Below are 25,090 nucleotides of genomic sequence, written 5' to 3' on the forward strand. Positions count from 1 at the left end.
CTTTCTCTCCCCATCTTGTCTTCCGCTCCCTCTTTTTATATATTTTGTTTGTCTGATTTGTTTGTGTGACAAATGTTAGCTCTTTCACGAGCCTCGATTCTGTACACAAAAAAAAAAAAAGAAGCCTTTCAGTGGTCGGTGACAGCATAGCACCTGGGTTCAACTTAGACACAATTTCATTACATTCTCCCCGCCATTAAAAGTACACTTCCACTAGGGCAGAAAACAAGCTAGCAGCACATATCATCAGTTAGCAGCAGAGTAATTTCAATGAGCAGCAGTTGTCAGTCTGTCAGTCAGTCCAACCATAGCGGTCGGGGCGGCGAATTTCTTTCCCGGCGCGTGTCCGATAGACACCGGGTATGACATCCCCGAGGCCGGAATCCCTCGCTTCGGAATGTCCGCCTAAATCGGGTGATGGCGGTGGCCCCACAAAGCCATACGGATCGGGTGCATGTGGCGATGGAGTAGCCGGTAGATTTTCCATCGTCGGATCAACTATACCGTAAGCCGGCTCGTCAGTATCCCCACATGGCACAAGATGGCGCACCGAGACTGTTGACTCCCATCCATTGGGCAACAGTACTCGAGCGTGCTCGGGATTGGTTTGGAGAATATGCACCTTGTCAACGAGAGGGTCATATTTACTTGTGCGAACCGTGCATTTGAGGAAGGCCGGTCCGGGCTCAGCAAGCCAGCCCGGCAGAGGACGGGTACTGCCCCGATCGACGCGGGTAGCGAAACATATGGTCGTGGGGAGTTTGATTAGTAGCGGTGCACAGTAAAGTCCTGATCGAACTTAACGCCCTAGGTAGCGACCAAGCCCATCGGTCCAGCCCTAGTCCTCGGGACTTCAGGCTCAGAGTAACGGCTCTCCATATGATGCCATTAAATCGTTCCACCTGTCCGTTCGCCTGAGGCCTGTACGGAGTAGTATAGCTAGAAGCGATATAATGTTGTTGCAAGAAGTGTCTCACATCTTGGGATAAGAACACCGCACCTCAATCAGTGTGCACAAAGGCCGGATTCCCAAACATAGAAAACAAGTTCTGCAGACTCCGGATAACCGTAGCCGCAGACATCGCTGCACGGGAAAGCAAAAGGGAATCTGGAGAACTAATCAACGATCTTGAGTAAATAACGAGAACTACTCGAAGCCGGTGAAGCCGGCAGGGGTCATTTGAAGTCCATTGCCAATCTCTCCCACGGCCGAGTGGCCTGGACCAGCGTACCCATCGGAGGATTGTAGAAACGAGGTTTAAGTTCAGCGCACATGGAACAGGTGCGACAGAGCCGACGAATATCCTCAATGGAATAGGGCAAGTTACGACGGCGCACATAATGAGCTAAACGGTGTAGACCTGGTGTAGACCACGCTCCGGGTTTTGATGTAAATACGTTTCAGCTCGGCCACAGCAGTATCCTAAGTAGCGCACTGAGAGATTGACATGTACACAGTATGGTTCACCTTGGACTGCAACACCGCAAGCTTCGTGTCAGCAGTGATTTCCTCCTGCGCATTCAGATGGTTGGACAGGAGCTTCAACCAGTGTAACAATTGTGCAGACGCGTCCGGCGCTTGGGGTCCGCGCTGAGAATTGGAACTTGTATCAGCTTATGGCCCATGTTGTTCTCGTTCAGGACGAAAAGACGAAACTGAATTAATTGTTGTAAAAACCAGATCTACAACATTGTCCCAATAGTAGGTTTAATTCAGTTTCGATCTCTAGCAACACCTGTAAGAAATCAACAAGCATTGTATCAGTATGCCATAATAATAGAAGTAACAATGGATTAGCAATTAGTGCAAGCAAGCCTGGAACATCCAGCAATACGCACCATTCGAGTATGCACTACCACACAGAATAAATGTCACAGGAATGTGTCGGAGCGATGTCTGTCCGAGTTCTTATGGAAGCCTCAGTGGTCGGAGACAGCATGGCACCTGGGTTCAACTTAGACACAATTTCATTACACTGACCACGAAGATCGAAACCTGTTTAAACAACTGTATTGTGAGGAGAGTGTTTGGCCTAGTTTTTTTTCTTAATAAGCCAATGGGTGTCTTCCAGTCCTGAAATTGTAAACTCTTATTGCTCTGTCGTGGTCATGGGAAAAAAACACTTCATAAAAGCATTCCCTCTTTCTCGCCATCTTGCCACAATTGCGTTGCACCAAATATAAATTACACACACTTGTATTCTATGACAATGCCATGGGCATGTTTGTTGTGTGTTGCATTGTGAACGTGCACAATTTGGAGCACAAGCAGAACGTGTAGAAACAGAATGGCAGGTAATGAGTATCAGTGAAGAAAGTGTTGTTATTTATTTTGCTGCTCTATCTTTATTATTTATGATTTATCTTCACTATAATTCACCAAATGTCCGTCCGTCTGTTCGAAGGTACCGTAAAAACTGCTGAACCGATCGCAAAGATATTTTGGGTGGGTAATCCTGGGACCACTGGGAGTAAAATAGGCTATTTAGTTTTCCCAATTTCAGGTTTAGTCTCCAGCATTCTCAGGTTTGGACTCCGCATAACATTCGCGTTCGCATAACGTTCATTGTTCTCATTGTGACGATGTTGTTTTCCCGGGCGCGCGCATAAACGGCTGCACCGATCGCTGCACAGCTGCACCGATCTCTGCACAGCTGTACAGATCGAACTCGGACAACAACAATCTTACATACTTACAATCCCACGAACCTTGAACCTTGAACGAATCCTTGAACTTACAATCCCACGAGATATGCGGAAAGGACGACCCAAAACCAATATAAACATCATTGAACATCATTCGTATATAAACATCATTAAAAGTAAATAATGACCTTGGCCAAAGTTCAAACGACATTTAAACTCAACATGAGAGAATTCCACATAGCTATTTGGATGGTGAATACGCTAACAGATCGCTGTCTTCATCGATCTTGCCAAGGCCGTAACAGCTATCGGCTCAAAATCCTGTTAACTGTTGATTTGGAAGTTTTTACAATGAAGGAAACATTAACAATGTTGTTAAAAGTTTATTTTGTGATTCATTGGAGTTATGTTGTCTGGAATGAAAAAAGACATCGAGTTCAAGTGAATGACGACTGCCATGATGGTTTCTACTTTCTGAACGCGAACTTCGCGGATCGCCATATGCAGATTCGCCACGGTCCCACGATCGATGTTTCAATACGTGAACGTACCCATTTGTTGGCGAACGGGTACGTTTTTCATGGAGGTCCTTCACGAACTTGCTGTCCATGTCTGATGTGCGACTGAAGGTGCTACAGGAATGTGGAACTTATTGGTTTCATGCTTTAGCATTCACCGTATCTGCATTGCCTGTTTGCTTCTGGCCTCCCACCCGTGCGTAGCATCCACACACACGGCACACACACGTAACATCCATACACGTGATTGTGTGGATGTGTGGAATGTGGGACATTTGGTGAATGATAGTAAGATACTGTTTAGATTTTGATGATTTGCGTGCGATATGATTTAATGGATGTTTATATGAATAGTTTAAAATAAAAAAGCCTTCAATTTCTGATATTTTATCTTTTCATTTGGGCCTCCCAATTGAAGCCCCGCCCGTAGGGCGGGTACCGTTGCTCATTCTAATAAATCTATCTTTTCCTCCGGCGGATCATAGCCATATGATGCCTCCCATACCTAAGCAATGTTTATGCAATAACACTTTCTGCTCCATTTTCTGAATATCTTCTCCTTTTTCTGATATTGGTTGTAAACCTTCCCATGGTCCCACGTATTTCCTACTGCCTCATTGCTGGTATGTTTACCATCCACTTGCAGTGGTTTTGAACTTTATAAAGCTCAACCTTCATAATTATAATAAAACTGGCTTGCTTCACAATGAAGTTCACTTCTCAATGCCTCTGGGGGCATTAAAGGTATTTTTTTGTAATTCTGTGGTAGATTGGATGTAACATGCATGCAGCACATCCTCAAAACCAATGAGCATATTTTATGCAAAATATCAAGAGGAAACAATGGCAGCAGAATGTGGAATTCCTTCCTGAGCATCTGCAGCAGTCCCTCGCTGTATTATTGCACAAAAGCTGGTAGTGCATCATTGTCTAAAACATCACATGAATTGGCCTGTGAACATTCCCATTTGAACACCTGGCTCATGGAGTGGGGAGGGGGTAGGAGGTGAAAATACTGAGGTTTAGATCCCATATTCCATACCAAGGTCTATTGGCCTGAGGAAGCCTGCTGTGAAGCAAATGAAATGTTGCCTGAGACCGGGTCTGGTCTTGCTTATTTGCTCAAATTTGCAGAGTAGATCTTGTTTTTACTTTTTGGTTGGAAGTGCCTTCTTTCCTTCAAATAAAATTAGATATGTACGTGTGTGTGTGTGTGTGTGTGTGTGTGTGTGTGTGTGTGTGTGTGTGTGTGTGTGTGTGTGTGTGTGTGTGTGTGTGTGTGTGTGTGTGTGTGTGTGTGTGTGTGTGTGTGTGCGTGCGTGCGTGCGTGCGTGCGATAGTGATAGTGATAGTGATAGTGATATATATTAAAAGTCTGTGATTCTGTCTGAGTGTCCGTGGGTGTGGCCTCCTCAGTTGAGGGAGTTACTCCACCCATTCTTGAAGGGGCTTCAAAAACAAGTCGCCACCATTTTGTTTCCGCACATAGCTTTGAGGCCTCCGTTGTTAGGCCCGCTGTGTCTTGCTCTCTATCACAGTTTTATCTCAATTCTAATTCGATACTCATTTCATTTTTCACATTCGCTAACGTGGTTTTAGACTTCGTTGCAAAGAACGGGAAGGAAATTCAATTAAAGTTACCTTTTATAGAACGATTTGCATTTCTGAAGGCCTGCAACATAAAGTCCATTGAGACTCTCTCACGGCTTTATTGTCCCCCATCGCTCAGCGGAGCGAAAGGGGGACTATGGCTTTCTCCTCCGTCCGTGTGTCCGTCCGTCCGTCCGTCCGTGCGTGTGTGCGTGCGTGCGTAAGCGAAGGACCGCATTCGAATTTGGTGTGTGGGTGCAACCCACGTCAAAATCCAAGATGGCCTCCGCCATGTATGTCTGATGCCATGTATGTCTGAACCTTGTAACCTGCATATCTTTAAAAATAAGCGAAGTACCAACTTCTAATCTGGTGTGTGGGTGTACCTAGGCATAAGGAAGAACGCTATTAAAAATTGGGTCGCCACGTTAAAATCCAAGATGGCCGCCGCCATGTATGTCTGAACCTTGAGATGAATATCTTGAAAAATAAGCGAAGTACCAGCGTCTAATTTGGTGTGTGGGTGTATCTCGGCATAAGGACGAACGCTATTGAAAATTGGGTCGCCACGTCAAAATCCAAGATGGCCGCCACCATATATATGTCTGAAACTTGTGAGCGAAATATCTCGAAAAATAAGCGAAGTACCAACGTCTAATCTGGTGTGTGGGTGTATCTAGGCACAAGCAAGAACGCTGTTTAAAATTGGGTCGCCACGTCAAAAGCCAAGATGGCCACCGCCATGTATGTCTGAAACGTGTGAGATGAATATCTTGAACAATAAGCAAAAGTACCAACTTCTAATTTGGTGTGTGGGTGTATCTCGGCATAAGGAAGAACGCTATTGAAACTTGGGTCGCCACGTCAAAATCCAAGATGGCCGCCACCATATATATGTCTGAACCTTGTGAGCGAAATATCTTGAAAAATAAGCGAAGTACCAACTTCTAATCTGGTGTGTGGGTGTATCTAGGCACAAGCAAGAACGCTGTTTAAAATTGGGTTGCCACGTCAAAATCCAAGATGGCCGCCGCCATGTATGTCTGATGCCATGTATGTCTGAACATTGTAACCTGCATATCTTGAAAAATTAGCGAAGTACCAACTTCTAATCTGGTGTGTGGGTGTATCTAGGCATAAGGAAGAACGCTATTGAAAATTGGGTCCCCACGTCAAAATCCAAGATGGCCACCGCCTTGTATGTCTGAACATTGTGAGATGAATATCTTGAAAAATAAGCGACGTACCAACTTCTAATCTGGTGTTTGGGTGTATCTCGGCATAAGGACGAACGCTATTGAAAATTGGGTCGCCACGTCAAAATCCAAGATGGCTGCCACGATGTATGTCCGACACTTGTGAGATGAATATCTTTAAAAATAAGCGAAGTACCAACTTCTAATTTGGTGTGTGAGTGTATCTCGGCATCAGGAAGAACGCTATTGAAAATTGGGTCGCCACGTCAAAATCCAAGATGTCCGCCACCATATATATGTCTGACCCTTGTGAGCGAAATATCTTGAAAAATAAGCGAAGTACCAACTTCTGATTTGGTGTGTGGGTGTATCTCGCCATAAGGAAGAACGCTATTGACAATTGGGTCGCCACGTCAAAATCCAAGATGGCCGCCGCCATGTATGTCTGAATCTTGTGAGAAGAATATCTTGAAAGATAAGCGAAGTACCAACTTCTAATTTGGTGTGTGGGTGTATCTCGGCATAAGGAAGACTGCTATTGTAAAGTGGGTCGCCACGTCAAAATCCAGGACGGCCGCCACCATATATATATGTCTGAACCTTGAGCGAAATATCTTGAAAAATAAGCAAAGTACCTTCTGGTGTGTGGGTGTATCGAGGCATAAGGAAGAACGCTATTGACAATTGGGTCGCCACGTCAAAATCCAAGATGGCCGCCTCCATGTTTGTCTGACCCTTGTGAGCGAAATATCATATCATAGCATGTTTTCTGCGTGTTCCACTTTGTCAACTCACATCACTTCCCCGACGGGGGACCTAGGCGTAACGCTTGTCTCGACTCTAATTCAACATCCGATTTCATTTGTATCAATAGTTTTAGACTCGGTTTCAGCAATAATTGAGAAAATTCACGCACAGACGGGAAATCGCTGAGATATTTTAGAAATTCATGGCACGATACATCATCACTGCCTAAAATAACACAGAAGGGAAAATGCCGAGCTTTATTAAAAATTTGCGGTGGACTTTTCCATTTGATGACAGTCGTCACGATTAAATGTTTAATTTAGACGTAGTCACAATAACAAGTCAACAATGTGGGGAGAGGGGCGGAGCTTCATTCACGTATCCCACAGACCGGAAAATGCCGAGATATATGAAAAATTCGCAACTGAATATATTTAAAATTTGCGTGAACTCCCCCCCCCCAGTGCACTCTCCCCAGAGTGTGACACACTCTCCCCAGTGTGTGACACACTCTCCCCAGTGTGTGACACACTCTCCCCAGTGTGTGACACACTCTCCCCAGTGTGTGACACACTCTCCCCAGTGTGTGACACACTCTCCCCAGTGTGTGACACACTCTCCCCAGTGTGTGACACACTCTCCCCAGTGTGTGACACACTCTCCCCAGTGTGTGACACACTCTCCCCAGTGTGTGACACACTCTCCCCAGTGTGTGACACACTCTCCCCCGTGTTCACAGTAATAACATTTCGTTGACTATCGAAGCTGAGTTGTACAAGGGTTTTTTTTGTTTAGAAAACAACAACATTCTGCAGTCACACTGTGAATCAGAATTCCAGCTGCATACATTTTTCCTTTCGTCTTCCTCCTACCACTCTGTTTCTAGCAAATCATGAAGGACCGGTGGATGAACCTTGCATATGAAGACGATGAACTAAAGCCCTACGTTGAACCACTGCTCGACATTGATGACCCAAAGAGAATAAGTGAGTAAATTTTGCTGTGGTAGATTGGATTTAACACATGCACTTGCCGTGATTAAATGTCGATTCGGTTCATTCACAAGGATACATTCAATTTACATTAGAATCCTCATACTTGGTTTGGGGTCATCAGCAAGCAGCTTTCCTTTTTCTTTTCTTTTTTGTTACTTTATTTTTTTTTTTGGGTGGAGTGTAATGTTGAATATATATACATAGTCATGTGAAAAAGTAAGTACACCCCATGTAAAGTATTGAATTTTTCAACATAGTTCAACATACAGCTATTTGATCTTCATTTCAACAATATTGATAGATAAAGGTGATATAATATAACATATATCATGAAACATTTACATTTTGTAGTCCATTGTATAATTTAAATAAACATAAATGAAAATTTCGTATGTGGAAAAAGTAAGTACACCCTTGATTCTAATAGGTGGTATTGCCCCCTTTGGCAGAAACAACCTCAAGTAGGCGTTTCTCATAACTGTCTACCAGTCTCTGACATCGACTGGGAGAAATTTTTGCCCACTCCTCCATGCAGAATTCTTTCAGCTGTGCGATGTTTGAGGGGTTTCTTGCATGCACAGCTCGTTTCAAATCCCCCCACAATATCTCGATGGGATTTAGATCTGGGCTTTGACTTGGTCATTCCAGAACCCTCCATTTCTTTCTTTTCAGCCATTCCTTGGTGGATTTACTGGTATGTTTAGGGTCATTGTCATGTTGCAAGGTCCACCTTCGGTTGAGCTTCAACTTTCCGACAGATGGCCTCACATTATCCTCAATGTACCCTTTGGTAAAATGAAGAATTCATAGTGGATTCTATGATGGTGAGCTGCCCAGGCCCTGATGCAGCAAAGCTGCCCCAAACCATAATACTTCCACCACCATGCTTTACAGTTGGTATCAGGTTCTTGTGGTCAAATGCTGTCTTTGGTTTTTGCCAAACATGTCTTCTGGTACTGTGGCCAAATAGCTCTACCATTGACTCATCTGTCCAGAGCACATTGTTCCAGAAGTGCTGGTCTTTGCCTCGGTGTTCATTGGCAAACTTTAGTCTTGCCCTGATGTTCTTTCTGGACAGCAAAGGTTTCCTCCTGGCACACCTCCCATGTAGATCAAATTTGTGCAGCCTCTTTCTAATGGTAGACTCATGCACTTTGACATCAACAGTGGCAACAGCTACCTGTAGGTCCCGTGATGACATTCTGGGGTTCTTAGAGATTTCTTTCAGCATCTTGCGGTCTGCTCTCGGGCTGAACTTGCTGGCGCGGCCTGGCCTGAACAAGTTGGCAGTTGTTTGGAATCTTCTCCACTTGTAGATGATCTTCCGGACAGTCGAATGATTGATTTCAAATTGTTTGGAGATCTTTTTAAATCCCTTCCCAGACTCGTAGGCATCTATAACCTTCTTTCTGAAGGCCTCAGAGAGCTCTTTTGATCTAGGCATGGTGACGCCGCACTCTTCAACAACAAAGAGCAAACCAAACTAAATGTCTGAGGTTTAAATAAGACAGGTTCCTCCAAGATCCTCTCTAACGATGTTCTAATCATTTGCACCTGAGCTGGTGCACCTGATTCTAATTTTAGGTATTTGAAGTCGTGATGAATGTAGGGGTGTACTTGCTTTTTCGACATGCGAAATTTGCATTTATGTTTATATAAATTATGCAATGGACTACAAAATGTAAATGTTTCATGATATTTGTTATATTATATCACCTTTATCTATCAATATTGTTAAAACTAGGGCATGCCCGTACTATATCTATATCTAAAATTATATCCCCCCCCTCTATTTACATGAAATGGTTTGGTCCAAAGCGAACGGCTTGCGAGTACGGTGACAATCCCCCCCCTCTATTTACATGAAATGGTTTGGTCCATTCGCAAAGCCAAAGCGAACGGCAGTTACGAATCACAGTTACGATGAATCGCAAAGTAGTTTTAATTAGTTTTAAAACATCGTTTAACGCCAACATAGCGGCAACATAGTTTGCCAACGTGAAATAAATGAATACGCTCTCAAATGTGCCGTCCGAGGCAGAGTGTGTTCGCCACGTTCGGCACACGCGATAGCTCGCTGCTCTCTGATTGGTTGAATCGTTTTTTGGACATAGCTCGGTAAGTACTTGTCCGATTAATATGAAACCTTGAAAAGGCACATCCTCGGGTCCCCAGCAATATACCTGGCAAGTTCAAAGTATATCGGACCCGTGGTTGTCGAGAAACAGCGGTCACAGACAAACAAACAAACAAACAAACAAACACACATACAGAGATTACTGGAATTATAGATAGATGAAGATCAAATAGCTGTATGTTGAAATATGTTGAAAAAGTCAAAACTTTACATGGGGTGTACTTACTTTTTCATGTGAGTGTGTGTGTGTGTGTGTGTGTGTGTGTGTGTGTGTGTGTGTGTGTGTGTGTGTGTGTGTGTGTGTGTGTGTGTGTGTGTGTGTGTGTGTGTGTGTGTGTGTGTGTGTGTGTGTGTGTGTGTGTGTGTGTGTGTGTGTATGTATATATATATATATATAATATATATTCATTCAATGTGTGTGTATTTATACATATACTGTATATACACTGCATGACCAAAAGTATGCGGACACCCCTTCTAATTTGTGGATTTGACTTTCAGCCACTTCCATTGCTGACAGGTATATATAATCCATCACACAGCCATGCAATCTCCATGGACAAACATTGGCAGAAGAATGGGCCATCTTGAAGAGCTCAGTGACTTTCAACAACTTTTTGAAGTATCATGCTATATATCGATTTCGGCACTATCACTCAATGGCAAAGATGCCACCTTTCCAACAAGTCAGTTCGTCAAATTTCTGCCCTGCTAGATAGAGCTGCCCTGGTCAACTGTAAGTGATGTTATTGTGAAGTGGAAACGTCTCGTAGCAACAACAGCTCAGCTGTGAAGTGGTAGGCCATCCAAGCTCACAGAACGGGACCGCCGAGTGCTGAAGCACTTAGCGAGTAAAAATCGTCTGTCCTCGGTTGCAACACTCACTACAGAGTTCCAAACTGCTTCTGGAAGCAAAGTCAGCACAACAACTGTTCGTCGGGAGCTTAATGAAATGGGTTTCCATGGCCGAGCAGCCGCACACAAGCCTAAGATCACCATGCGCAATGCCAAGCGACGGCTGGAGTGTTGTAAAGCTCGCCGCCATTGGACTCTGGAGCAGTGGAAACGCGTTCTCTGGAGTCATGAATCACGCTTCACCATCTGGCAGTCCGACGGACGAAGCTGGGTTTGGCAGATGCTAGGCGAACGCTACCTGCCCGAATGCATAGTGCCACAAATGCTTAATGCATAGTAAAGTATAGTTGAAAAGGAATAATGGTCTGGGGCTGTTCTTCATGGTTCGGTCTAGGCCCCTTAGTTCCAGTGATGGGAAATCTTAATGCTACAGCATACAATGACATTCTAGATGATTGTGTGCTTCCAACTTTGTGGCAACAGTTTGGGGAAGGGTCTTTCCTGTTTCAGTATGACTGCTCCTGTGCACAAAGCAAGGTCCCCTGGCCTGCACAGAGCCCTGACCTCAACCCCATCACACACGTTTGGGATGAATTGGAACGCCAACTGCGAGCCAGGCCTAATCGCCCAACATCAGCGCCCGACCTCACAAATGCTCTTGTTGCTGAATGGGAGCAAATCTCCGCAGTAATGTTCCAACATCTAGTGGAAAGCATTCCCAGAAGAGTGGAGGCTGTTATCGCAGCAAAGGGCGGACCAACTCAATATTAATGCCCATCATTTTAGAACGAGATGTGTGATGTTCGGGTGTCCACAGACTTTTGGTCGTGTGTGTGTGTGTGTGTGTGTGTGTGTGTGTGTGTGTGTATGTGTGTGTGTGTGTGTGTGTGTGTGTGTGTGTGTGTGTGTGTGTGTGTGTGTGTGTGTGTGTGTGTGTGTGTGTGTGTGTGTGTGTGTGTGTGTGTATGTGTGTATGTATGTATATATATACATACAGACTTGGCATTTAATATGGAATATTTTTTTTTTCTTGATGGGTTTAATTTCGCAACTCCGGATATCAATCTGGTGAGTTTATTTTACGCTTCGGTGATTTCTTTGTTAAAAGAACCATGTCACTGATTGTCTGTCGCAGCAAGAAGTCAATAACAGGATTATATCACAGGTGGTGTGACAAAATGTACGGACAGGTACATTTGACGATTGGCTTCACAATCGGGTATATACGGGTTGTTGCATTCTGTATTTGTGGAAAACAACTGCTGCACGTCCACAAAAGTTACTGCCGCTTCCGCTGGTGATGGTCCGTCAACTTGACAATGCTGTTTGCCATTTAGTGGTGGCTTTACGAAATTCCGGCATGAAACAGCGTGCTATTGCTTGGCAGTATGGCATCACTCAAGGTCAGGTGTCAAAGATCCTGAAAGGAAATGCTCAGAGGGATGTCCCTACTCCAATACCGAGGCCAGGACATCCCCGCAGAACCACAAGGAGGGATGAACGCCAGCTGCACCGGTTAGTCCGCAATGGCCGTACCAAGTCAGCTAATCGGCTTAGGGCTGAGTGGCAGCAACTGACAAATGTGCCTGTATCCAGAAGGCTAGTCGACCAACGACTGGTTCAAGCAGGCTATCGTGCCATGTGTCCCCTGAGAAAGCCACGGCTGACCAGACAACACCGCCAGCGCCGATTGCAGTGGGCCAGAGAGCACCGTCAATGGCAGCCTGGACACTGGAATCACGTGATCTTCAGCGACGAGTCTAGATTTCTGGTCTATCGTCAATATGGCCGCGTCCGAGTGCGCAGACAAGTGCATGAAGCCTACAATGAAGATTGTATAGTGCCAAGAGTCCAAGCTGGAGGTGGTGGGGTGACTGTTTGGGCTGCTTTTCATGCAGGGGGCAAAACTGACCTGGTTGTTCTGAATGGAAACCTGAACCAGTTCAAGCACAAGGCCATTCTGGAAGAAACGTTGCTTCCATTTGTTCGTGCAGCCTTTCGAGGAAACTTTGTCTTCCAAGATGACAATGCACGGCCTCATCGTGCTCGCATGATCCAACACTTTCTTGCTGACCGTGGTGTCGAGCATGTGGAGTGGCCTGCCATGTCCCCGGATATGAATCCGATAGAGAACTTGTGGGCAGAATTAACGCGTCAAATCGACAGCTTGGACCAGCAGCCTGCCTCTGTGCATGAATTGCAGCAGGCTATTATAACTGCATGGCTTTTATTGCGCTTTTCATTGTGAGGCAGTTGCAGGAGAAGTACATGGATAAGAGGAAGAAGTTGTTTTTTGGGTTTGTTGATCTGGAGAAAGCATTCGATAGGGTTCCACGCAAAGTATTGACATGGGCATTGAGGAAGTTAGGAGTGGAGGAATGGTTGATCAGAGTAGTGATGGCAATGTACAAAAGAGCGCGCACAGCTGTAAGGACGAAGGACGGGAACAGTGGTGAGTTTGAGGTGAAGGTGGGAGTGCATCAGGGGTCGGTACTAAGTCCACTACTATTTGTAGCTGTGATGGAGGTGCTGGCTCAGAACGTAAAGGAGGGTTTACCGTGGGAGTTGTTGTATGCAGATGATCTGGTGTTGATTGCGGAAAGTATGGATGGACTGAAGGAAAAGATGAACAAGTGGAAGGAATGTATGGAGACAAAAGTTCTGAAGGTGAATATCGGAAAGACAAAGGTGATGGCAAGTGGTAAAGCATGTGGTGAGGTGGAAAGAACTGGGAAGTGGCCGTGTGCTGTGTGCAGGAAGGGTGTCGGAGTGAACTCCATTCAATGTACAATGTGTGCTGAGTGGGTTCATCAAAAATGTAGTGGTCTGAGAGGGTCATTTGCCAGTGTGGCAGCTACATTCAAATGTAAGGTGTGCACAGAGGGAGCTGCAGATGGAGGAAATGTTGAGTTGGATCTTGGAGACGGCATGAAGCTGGAAGGTGTGAAAACATTTTGCTACCTCGGAGACATGCTGAATGGAGAAGGTGGATCAGACTCGGCAACGGTTGCTCGCGTGAGATGTGCATGGAAGAAGTTTCGGGAACTGAGTGGCGTGCTGATGAGGAGGAGAGTGTCGCTGAAGCTGAAGGGAAAGGTGTATGCTGCATGTGTGAGAAGTGTTATGATTTATGGGAGCGAGACATGGGTAATGAACGTAGAGCAGCAACGAAGGCTGGAAAGGGTGGAAATGCGAATGGTTCGATGGATGTGCGGAGTATCGTTGAGAGAGAGGAAGACAAATGATGAATTGCGAAAGATGATGGGAATATTGCCTGTGATTGATGCTGTGAAGAGGAACAGGTTGAGATGGTTTGGTCATGTGTTGAGGAAGGATGAAAGTGACTGGTTGAGAAGAGTGATGGAAGTTAATGTAGAAGGAAGTAGAGGACGGGGAAGACGGAGAAAGACTTGGCTAAAGATGGTGGAAGAAGAAATGCGGGCAAGGGGGTTAACAAGGAGAGATGCAGAAAATAGGGCAAAATGGAGAAGATTGTCATGGGGACCGCAAGGCTAACCCCCACTCTAGCAGGGAAAATGGCCTTAAAATGCATGTTGTGTTGTTGTATTGTAACTGCATGGCAAGCGATTCCTGTTCAAACCTTGGCAAATCTCGTGAACAGCATGCCTCAACGTGTACGTGCTCTCCTGAATGCTCGTGGGGGTTACACGAAGTACTGAACTGTAATTTTACTGTCCGTAATCCCAGTCGTAATTTAACTTTTGTTTTTGTTAAAAAACTTTTTGGCGAATGTGCAAAATAAAGAGATACTTCTGGAAAACGCACAGAAGTTTAACACAGTACTGTCCGTGAATTGAGTTCGATATCAGTTAACATCACTTTCAAGGATCAATTTATTTGCTTCAAAATGTCAAATGTGGTTTTTGTTTCTTTTAAAGGTCACATTAACAAAATCTAGAATAATTTCAACATAATTCCAATGAACTTTTGGTTCCAAGTCATCTTGAAAAGTAAGTTCACCCCCACAAAAAAAATATTCCATATTAAATGCCAAGTCTGTATATATATTTAAAAAAAATGTTTTTAATCACCACCCCCTTCCCTTCTCTTTTGCACCATACCCCTGCTCTCTCCCACATTGCCAACTCACTGTAGTTCCCTTAGACCATGTGCTGTTGCTGTACTTCGGTCTTTATGATACATGATTGTGTCGTATTGTCATGCCACTATTTCTAAACGAGCTGTATGCAACCTGGGTTTTTAGCCAGTCAGCCGTGCATTGGGAGAGAGTGTTTTGCAATAGCGTTTGTTTGTGTTGGTGTATGGCCAGGCTATAACTTTTTTTTACCATTTGAGCTGTTGTCATCAAATTTCTAACAAAGCTTTATTTTGAAAATATGGCAATTTTTAAAAATAATTGGGTCAAAGTGCAAAGTCATAATCCTATTGTCAATACTATAGGAGAGATGTCTGTGTCACCATTTTTCTCAGAGATATCTCTATGGATCTTCGGCAAACTTTCAGAGGTTTATCAGTGAGTGCGAGGGGTGTTTTAGGGAAAATAAACTTTTGACGTTTTTGAAAAAACTTGCAACAACCCAAAAATCGTTCTCCAGTGCCGAAGCCTTTGTAGCTACTAATGTGCCTGTTGCCGAAGGTCTGTTGTCTGTTCATCTGTCTGTTTGTCTGTCTGTGAAAAGGATATCTCAAAGTTGTGGATGGATTTGGACGAAATTTCTTGGAGAGGTAGGGTATGTGACAATGACGAAATTATGAGATTTTGGTGAAGATCCAGATTTGGATCTGAGAATTTTTAAAGTGATTCTTTGCCATTGAGTGATAGTGCCGAAATCGATATATAGCATGATACTTCAAAAGGTTGTGGATGACTCGTGACAAAATGTGGTGAATGAGTTGGGCAGGTGACAAGAACAAGCCGATTAGATTTTGGTTCAGGTCGGATCCAGAACCGACCCATCAGTGAGATTAAAAACATGTAAACTGTTCATCACGTAAACTGTTCACAACACGTAAACTGTTCAGTCTGGCGGAGGTATGCTCTCTACCTTGTGCAGTTCTGGTTTATTTTGTAATTAGAATGCCATGCAATGGCTGCTCTTTTTTAACTGCTCTATACACCTCAACACGGCACGCGTTTAAAAATATGGGAATTATTGCGCATTATTTGTCGTTACTTACCTTAATCAACTTCAGGAGGTCATAACGATCATTTCGGTGTATCACATTCCACATCAACCAGCCACAGAAAACATGTTTCTCGCACACAAACTCACAACTCGTCATCCATTTATCGTAGATCTGAAAGATAATATTCAATGAGCCCCTAGCTCATTCCTTCGTGTGTGTAGGGAAGTGTTGTAGGCACCCTTAAATTTGTTTTTGAAAAAATTAATTGATTTCTTCAAAATGCCAACAGGATTAGAACAGCACCAGGGAACACCCTAAGTATTAAATAAGGCAGTCGTATGTATGTTTATTTTTGTGTGTATGTATGTACATACAGTGCATTCAGAAAGTATTCAGACCCCTTCACTTTTTTCACATTTTGTTATGTTGCAGCCTTATGCTGAAATCGTTTAAATTCATTTTTTCCCTCATCAATCTACACTCAATACCCCATAATGACAAAGACAAACAGGGTTGAGAAAGTTTTGCAAATTTTTTTTTTTTTAAACAACTGAAATATCACATTGACATAAGTATTTAGTCCGTGGGCTGAGTAGGGTTTACATGCACCCCCCCCCCCCCCCCCCCCCCACAACTTAACTTCCCGGGTATGTCCATGTACCCCCCCCCCCACCCTAGGGGTTAGGAAAAACCATGTTAACAGAAAAAAACTCATTCCCTCATAGTTTGACCTCTGGTGACCTCATTAGTGACCTCATTTGCATATAACACATATCATTGTAAAGAGTGTCCCAGGACAAACATTTTGAGGGGTCATATGCAACCATAGGATAACTAGGTAAAGGGTTATGGCCATTTGAATTTCGCCTACCCCTAATTTTCGGAAATCACTGACGGGGGGGGGGGGGGGGGGGGGGGAAGTAACATCAAAATATGCGTGGGAGGTACCTTGGGAATGAGTTTTTTTGGGTAAATTGGTAAAAAAAAGTTTGCTAAATTGGGAGTGGTAAATTCAATTCTCCCCCGATTGCTCAGTTTGGCCGGGTGGCCAGCTCTAGGAAGAGTCCTGGTTGTTCCAAACTTCTTCCATTTAAGAATTATGGAGGCCACTGTGCTCTTTGGAACATTCAATGCAGCAGAGATTTTTTTGTAGGCTTCCCCAGATCTGTGCCTCGACACAATCCTGTCTATGGGCTCTGCAGGCAGTTCCTTCGACCTCATGGCTTGGTTTTTGCTCTGATATGCATTGTCAGCTGTGAGACCTTATATACACAGGCATGTACCTTTCCAAATCATGCCCAATCAATTGAATTTACCACAGCTGGACTCCAATCAAGGTGTAGAAACATCTCAAAGATCAAGAGAAATGGGAGGCACCTGAGCTAAATTTCAAGTGTCATAGCAAAGAGTCTGAATACTTGTGTCAATGTGATATTTCAGTTTTTTCTTTTTAATAAATTTGCAAAACTTTCTAAAATCCTGTTTTCTCTGTCATTATGGGGTATTGAGTGTCGATTGATGAAGGAAAAAATGAATTTAAACAATTTCAGCATAAGGCTGCAACATAACAAAATGTGAAAAACGTGAAGGGGTCTGAATACTTTCTGAATGCACTGTATGTATGTGTGTACATCTGAAAATCATCAAAACAAATCGGGCTGGGCTGATCTACAATAAATTTCGCATACATGTTGTTAGTACCCAGGGTCAGGTCACGGGCGCAAAAAAATCTCTCCCTCCCTTTTCCAGCAAGGAGAGTGGTGGGGGAAGGGGGGGGAGACTACTTAAGATTTTCCCCTGTGCACGTGCCATGCTGCAAGTGGTTTACCAAACGCTGCTGCAATCACAGGAGATTATTAGTTACGTAACAAATCATTTGCCTCACCTCCCCCACTATCCCCACACCCATCTTCCCTCTCCCCCTCCCTCCTCCCACCCCAGACTCCCCAAGCTTCTCCAGAAGGGAGCGGGTGCTTCTAGTAGGTAAAATAAGCTTTATTAGTCAGCCGCGCAGCACAAGGCGGCCAGCCAGGTTGTGTAATCCCTTCCGTGTTTCTTTATCTTGAAAAGGAGGAGAGAATATTGTTATGTCTGGGGGTAGAGCAAAATCTAGAGCTAGGTAGATCTGTATAGGTAGGTATTCGACTGTCGCGATAGGGAATCTACCTGTAATAAGTTCTTCATGTTTAGGCGTTTGTCGGGGTAAGATGTATAATTGTGGTTCTACCAGGAGATTCGTGATAGTTTTTTTTTTTTTTTTTTTTTTTTGTATACAAGATCGAGGCTCGTGAAAGAGCGAACATTAATCACACAGAAAGACAAACCGACACATAAAACATATAACATCGGGAGCGGTAGACAGGATGGGGAGAGAGGGGGAAGGACACAAACACAACATTTGAGAGCAGGGACCGAGAGACATGGAGACATCGAGAGATCTGTGAGAGGGAGAGGGCTTTGGGTGGGGGGGCCTGGGATGGAGGGGGCATGGGAAGGGGGGGGGATAGGGATTAGGGGCGTTAGATAGGGATTAAAAGATAATGCCCCTGTGAGTCTCGCCTGGTCATCAAACCCTTGTCCATTATGGCACTGCAAACCACATAAACACTTAGTTAGGTCCCTAGCGCAACATTAAATAATTCCTCCCCCCTGACATGACTTTGGAAGAGAATAGACGGGAAATCGGGCTGGAACACCGCCACAATCGGCCACCACCGTTTACACCTCCACAGGGCCTGCGAACCTCGCATAGCACATGCTATGACCAGTGACCACGGAGTCGGGGGACGGGAGCGGGAGTGAAGAGAGCGGCAGTGACGCAGAGGGCGTGACCTGGACGAGCCGGCGAGCCGGGGGAGGCTCTGATAGGCTGAGGGGTGCGCCAATGTGACGTAATCGGCCAGGGATATTAGCGAGGGTCGGACGCCATTTTCACAGTACAGTTGAGTTGAGTTGGCTGCCAGGCGAGTTGAGGGAGTTGAGTTCTACAGTTGAGTGCAGTTCGGAGGTGCGCTGAACTAAATTCAGTCCCGGTGTGAGTTGAGAGGAGAGCAGAGCCCTGACTTGAGTCAAGAGTTCGAGTGCAGTTCAAAAGAGTCTGGAGAAAGCGAACTCGGATTTGAACCATAGCGTGCAGTCGCACGTGCGCTCTCTCCCCCTTTTCGCCATTCGTCTTGGTTCTGGAGTTTGTGCTCGCGTTGGAGATCGACGACGCGTGGTGCTTTTGGTGTGTGGTGCTCGGTCTTGTGGGACTTGGAGCGAGGGACCTTGTGGTGTGCGATCTTGCCGAAAGGAGCGGTGTTGGACGGCAGCCACAAAGACGACGAAAGACCAGATAAGCCCGCATCCGCGTACATTTTGAACGACGTGACGTGTTCTTTTCTTAATTCATCTCCCTCGTTTTGCGTTTGCTATCAGTCGTGTGGGGACGTCCCGATTTAGGATATTAGATTTACCGGCACGTGCTTTTTCAGTCTTGCTTTTATTTAATAAACCCTTGTATTATTTTCTGTATATATCTGAACGCAGTTTCCTGGGTGATTGATTTTCATAGCTAAGACTGCGGGGTTCTCGTCGTTTCCCTCCATCCTGCGCGCTTTGATTGGAATCCGCTATTGAGTTTTCGCCTCGGGAGTTTAAAGCCTTGTAATCGGCCTCCGCATGATGTTAATCGCAGTTGCGCGACATTTGGTGTCAGGAGTGGGATGGAACCCTAGGAAAAAAAAAAAATTGGTGTCAGAAGTGTGGGATTCGAACCCGTCGGACAAATTTTTTTTTTGTCCGCGGCGAGACATCAATATGGTCGGGCGTACATTCCGCCCGACGTTCGGACGCAAATTTTTTATAGTCGAGGCGGAGAAATTTGTATAGTCGATTGGACATACGGAACGCGATATCACGTCCAACAAATTTAAAGTGTGTTTTTCTGGAATTAAAATAAATATGCGCGCGGGAAACAATTTTCGGGAAGGCAGATGTCGGTGATTGACGAAATGGAGGTACGCAGCGAGGCCTCCATCAGTGTAGGGAGTGAGCCGGAAATAGAGGGAGTAGAGGTGAGCCTTGGAAATTTCCCCGTCCCGAGCACCAACTTACCCCCCTCCCCTACCGGGGAGTCGGGAGCAGTAGGGGCGGCCCCGATGCCCGACAAGATGTGGGATCGATTCTTTAGGGAAATGAGGGAGAACTGAGCGGATGGAAAATAACATAAACATATATGGGAGAAATAAATCTCCCATAAATATGGGAGAAATGAAAAGTGGGTTGGAAAATAAAATGGATGCTCAGAGTAATAAAATTGATGGGCTGGAAAACAGAATGAGTAAGGAGATGGGAGGAATGAAAAACAAAATGGAGTCCCAGGGAAATGAATGTCGGGAAGGAATGAAGGGAATTAGTGACAGTTTGAAGGAACAAACGAGTAAATTGAAGGAAGGACGAACGAATGGTGCCGCCGGGGCACAGGAGAAGCCAAAGGTGGCAGGAATTCGATCTGAAAGGGGGGAAGACAAATTGGGAATTGCACCGGGAATGGCAATTGTGGCAAGTGTACAGGTGAGCGGGGAATGTCCACAGGTAGATGGAGAGACTGCAGGTGTACAGGTAGATGGGGAATGTGTACAGGTGGATGGGGAATGTCCACAATTGGATGGGGAATGTGTACAGGTAGATGGGGAATGCCTGCAGGTAAACGTGGAGTGTCCACAGGTGAGCGGGGAGTGCCCACAGGTGAATGGGGAAGGAAATTTGGAATGTGAGAGTTGCAATGCGGGAATGTTTCCCACATTCTTCTGCTTTCTCAACAATGGTTTGGAGGTCCTCAATGCCAAACAGGAAATTAGAGCAGTCTCCCTTGACCTATCACGTGCCTTCGATACGGTCTGGCACCCCGCTCTGCTCACCAAACTCTCCTCTTTTGGTATCCATGGAAATCTCCACGCATGGCTGGCGGACTTCCTCTCTAGTCGTAGTCAACATGTGGCCCTGAATGGGTTTCTCTCATCTCCTCTTCCTGTTCAGGCTGGAGTTCCCCAAGGCAGTGTTCTGGGCCCTGTGCTTTTTCTGGTCTTCATCAATGATCTCTCTGACTCTCTTGAAAATCCTCTCTATCTCTTTGCTGATGACTCTACTCTCTGTCGCTCCATTCTTCATCCCTCAGATCGGCAGTCTGCAGCCTCCTCACTCTCTGCAGACCTGGACAAAATCACAGACTGGGCAAACAAGTGGAACATGTCTTTCAATCCTGACAAATCTCACACTCTTACGATCTCTCTCCGAAAAGACCGACTGGACAACCCTCCCATCCACTTTCTGAATAATCCTCTCCAAGAAGTTCTGTCACTCAAGCTTTTGGGTCTCACTATCTGCCATGATCTTTCCTGGGAAAACCACATTTCAAATCTGGCCTCCAAAGCCAGTCGCCGACTGGGCATCCTCCGTCGTGCGAAGTCCTTCCTTGGCACACCTGAGCTCCTCACCACATACAAGGCTTTCATCCGCAGCTCAATGGAATACTGCTCTCCCCTCTGGGCTGGTGCTCCTGCCTCACACCTAGCTCGTCTTCACGCTGTTGAAACCAAAGCATTCAGAATCATTGGTATCTCCCGCGATGAAGCTAACTCCAAGGGCCTCTCACTCACTCACCGCAGGCAGGTTGGTGGTCTTTCCGTCTTCTACCGACTCCTCTCTGGCCTAGCCCCCCCAGCTCTCTCTGGGCTCTGTCCCGCAAATATTCCTACAGGTCGCACAAGATCTGCCTGCAACCCTCTTATGGTTAAACTGCCAAAATCAAGACTCTCTGCTCACCTTCACTCCTTCATTCCTCTTTTCTCCCACCTCTGGAACAAACTCCCTCACCCTCTTCAATCCCACTCCACCCTCCAGGTCTTTAAAACAGCTGTTCACCACCATCTCTTATCTTCCCCCATCCAAAACCTTGATCTTTTCTACCCCCGCTAATTTCACCCCAATTCCACTTTTTTGAAATATCAACTTCTGTCCTGGAAGTCCTTGGTGTCCTTGTGTTTTATACTTCTCACTCCCCCCCCCCCCCTTCCCACGCCTCCTCCCCCCAAGCCCTCTCCCTTCCACACATCTCCCTGCTCTCAAATGTTGTGTTTGTGTGCTTCCCCTTCTCTCCCCATCTTGTCTTCCGCTCCCTCTTTTTATATATTTTGTTTGTCTGGTTGTTTTGTTTGTGAAGTAAATGTTAGCTCTTTCACGAGCCTCGATTCAGTATACAAATTCTGGCCTGGTTGTTTATCGGGACCGTGTGGATGTCACAACACCCCAACCGGGGGATGAATTTGGAATTGTGCAGCACCAGGGCGATGGTGCGGAGCAAGAGGGGGTAGAGTTTTTGGGGGTCCGTGCAATGGAGCCGGACCGGGTATTTATTGGGGATAATGATGAAGGCCTGGCGGGGCCAGAAATGATTTGTGGAAATGATGATGATGATGATGAGGATGATTTGACACAGCGACTGGAGACCTGTGACAGTCCCATGGAGGACAAGTTTGACCGGGCCCAAAGGAGCCTGGGTAAAGAGGTGAGTCGGTCCGAGGAGGTAGTTGTGGTGACCGAGGGGACGCTCACCGAACACTACGATTTGGCAACGGAGGCTCCAAAATTGGACAACCAGTTGGGGGAGTGTGTTGGCTCCGGGCTGGATTTGGACCTTTGGATCGGGAGATAGAGCCTCCGAAGATTTGGGCCCCGTAGGGAATGTGGACCAGCTGCAGGGAGGGGCAAAACAACCCAAGGGAGTTGTTACCTGCAGCTGTGGTTTGGCACAGTTGGGAATAAAAATTGTAAAAAGGAAATTTAAAATAAAATTAAAATGGGAATTTGATTTGGAACAGCCATGGGGAGAGTTGGTCCCTTGGCTGCGGGACTTGGACTGGGAGAGGTCATGGGTGATGGCCTCGGGCAAAAGTTGCCCCTTTCAAAATTTGGGTATGCCAGCCAGCTGGGAGGCTGTGCTGGCGAGATTTGGACGTGGGGTCCAGCCATGGGTGGCATGGTACGACCTGGGTCCCACGGGGGGTCTGGTGGAGTGTGGCGTCCCTTGTCCGTCGGGGCGCCGGCCGGGCGAGTGGCTCAGTCCGGCAGGGTCCCTGGTGGGGGTAAGACCTTCAGGGGGTCCGAGGTGGTCTCTCAAGCCTGGGATGGCAGATTTTGAGGACCTCTAGGGGGAGGTGTTGTGGATCGCGCTTTCGTGGTGGCACTGGGGACGGCCAACTTGGGCCTGATGTAGTGACCACCCGTGCATGCGACCTGGCACCCTCTCCCTGAGACTTTGGGACAGCCGGCATGTGGTGACCTGGCATGGTGGTTGGTCTATGGACGCGGGTCGAACCGAATGGACAGGAATGAGACAGCCTGCCGGACAACCATTGGGGCATCTGTGGAACGTGATGGTGTGAGAGTGACCTTCCACAGATGCTTCGTTATGATTTATGGACTCTCGAGTTGGGAAGAGAGCCATGGGGATGTGAATCGGGAGATGTGTAACGAGCCGAGCATATGGGCCATGCTCGGCTGGCATGTGTATGGCAAAGCATCTTTCTTTGGTTGAGATTAGTGAATTGTGACATGTTTGGCATGGGTAATCTGGGGTTAGATGTAAATTAAGGGGTGAATTTTGTGAAGAGAAATGGTGGACACTGTACAGTGATGCCATTATTGATCCAGGTGTGTAGACCAAAGTGTTGGAGGCTGTGATGAAATTAATAGGGTAGCAAGACACAGCTTTCAACTGGCTGCGGGGCAACTGTGCTGATGATATTTGGGACGCGGGGTCATGGGGATGTAGTTGTGTGGTCTGAGGGTCAACGTGGTGCTGTGCGTGTCCAAGGTGTGTGGACCATGTCTTCTGGGTGGGTCTCCTGGTGGAGCATGGCTGTTGACTGGACCTTGGTGTGGTCAAGTGTGGGTGAGCACTGGGGTGGGCTGCAGTTCTGTAGTCGGACTGGGGGATGATGGGGAGGTGCAGGGGACGTGGCTGTAGGGATGCCACGCACTGCGACCGTGCCCCCCAGGGCCGAGGTTGTGTGTGCGGTAGTGTGTGTTTTTGGCAGCAAGTGCTCACCACATTGGCCAGCTGGGGCTGGTGCAGCCGTGTTCCTCGCAGGGGGGCCGAAGGATGGATGGTGGGTCGCACCCTTATGGACACTCATGGACCATGTTGGGGTTTTGACTGCTCACCTTGTCCCGATGACCCTTGCACGATAGAGGTGCAGAGCTGTCGTGGCCACAGGTAGTTGTGTTGTGATGATCACCGTTGGATGCGGATCCACATACCTGCCAGTATAGTGGGGACAAAAGAGAAATTTGGAGAGATTTGGTAGGCCCAATGTGAAATTTTGGGATTTTGTGTGTGGGTGGCACTTTGGACCTGACCAACCGATAATTACCTGCACTTGAGGTGAGTGTTGATGAGTACTGTCCCAGGCTCCAGGACTTGCTTGGAAATTTTGAGGGACATGTAATTTGGAGTTGGGAGGCGGGTGAGAGTGATGACATGGCCGGTGAGGGGATGAAATGGGGGCCACACAGTGTCTTGTGGGTGGCGTATGTTTTTGTGTTGTGGTTATGTGTTTTGATGTGGTCGTGAGGTTGGAGAAATACGAGCGAGTGATGATTATTGAGTTTTGAAATGTGTTTTGGAAATGTATAATGATTTGAACTGTGAATGGGATTTCACATGTAGCAGGCCATGGCAAACCGTTGTGACACCTTTTACACCGTCAATGGAATTGTACTGAATTGTACCGAATTGTGCAGAATTGAATGGCAGCGGGGGAGGAAGTGTGTTTTGGGGTCTTGTGGGTGGGGAAGGTGTGTGTGTCCGCAGGTACAGAGCAAGCTCTGAGGAGCGATGCCTGCGGCCCCCCCCCCCCCCCTGCGGCAATTACCTCTGGCAGCCGGTGGTAACTGGAAATTGGAGCTCGTCGGTGGAGGGTCTGGTTGGGCGCCGCGGGGTGAGGAAGTCCCCCAGTGACCCGTGTTGCTGCGCGGAATCAGGAGGCAAGGGAGCCTGGTGTGTGTGGAGACCCTTACCGGCGAGGTAACGGCGGAAAGGGGCTGTTGGGCTGCCATGGGCCATTGGGCCAAGAGGTAAAGGGGAGGGGGGGCAATGAACTTGTAAGTCGGTTGACTTGGTTTTGGGACTGCGGGCACCACAGCCTGAAGCGCCCCCACCATCTTTTTGTGCGGTACCTCCCCGCTGCCGAGTTGAGGAATGCACACACATGTATATGACATCAGTGCCCTGGTCCTGCAGGGTGGGTGTATTGA

The 25,090-nt window shown here is 46.4% G+C and overlaps 1 protein-coding gene across 11 annotated transcripts in view; it reads left to right on the top strand.

The window, feature by feature from the left end:
• LOC137426492 (MAP/microtubule affinity-regulating kinase 3) overlaps window positions 1-25,090 on the top strand; it is a 171,778-nt gene that overhangs the window by 108,416 nt on the left and 38,272 nt on the right. For all 11 annotated transcript variants that reach the window (XM_068115071.2, XM_068115075.2, XM_068115077.2 and 8 more), the window contains one exon: window positions 7,584-7,683. In XM_068115071.2, coding sequence (XP_067971172.2) covers window positions 7,584-7,683 — 100 coding nt within the window. The remainder of the gene's footprint in view (window positions 1-7,583; window positions 7,684-25,090) is intronic.

The sequence above is a fragment of the Myxine glutinosa genome, chromosome 5, assembly GCF_964187855.1.
Source record: "Myxine glutinosa chromosome 5, kmMyxGlut1.1, whole genome shotgun sequence".
In the NCBI taxonomy this organism is placed as follows: domain Eukaryota; kingdom Metazoa; phylum Chordata; class Myxini; order Myxiniformes; family Myxinidae; genus Myxine; species Myxine glutinosa.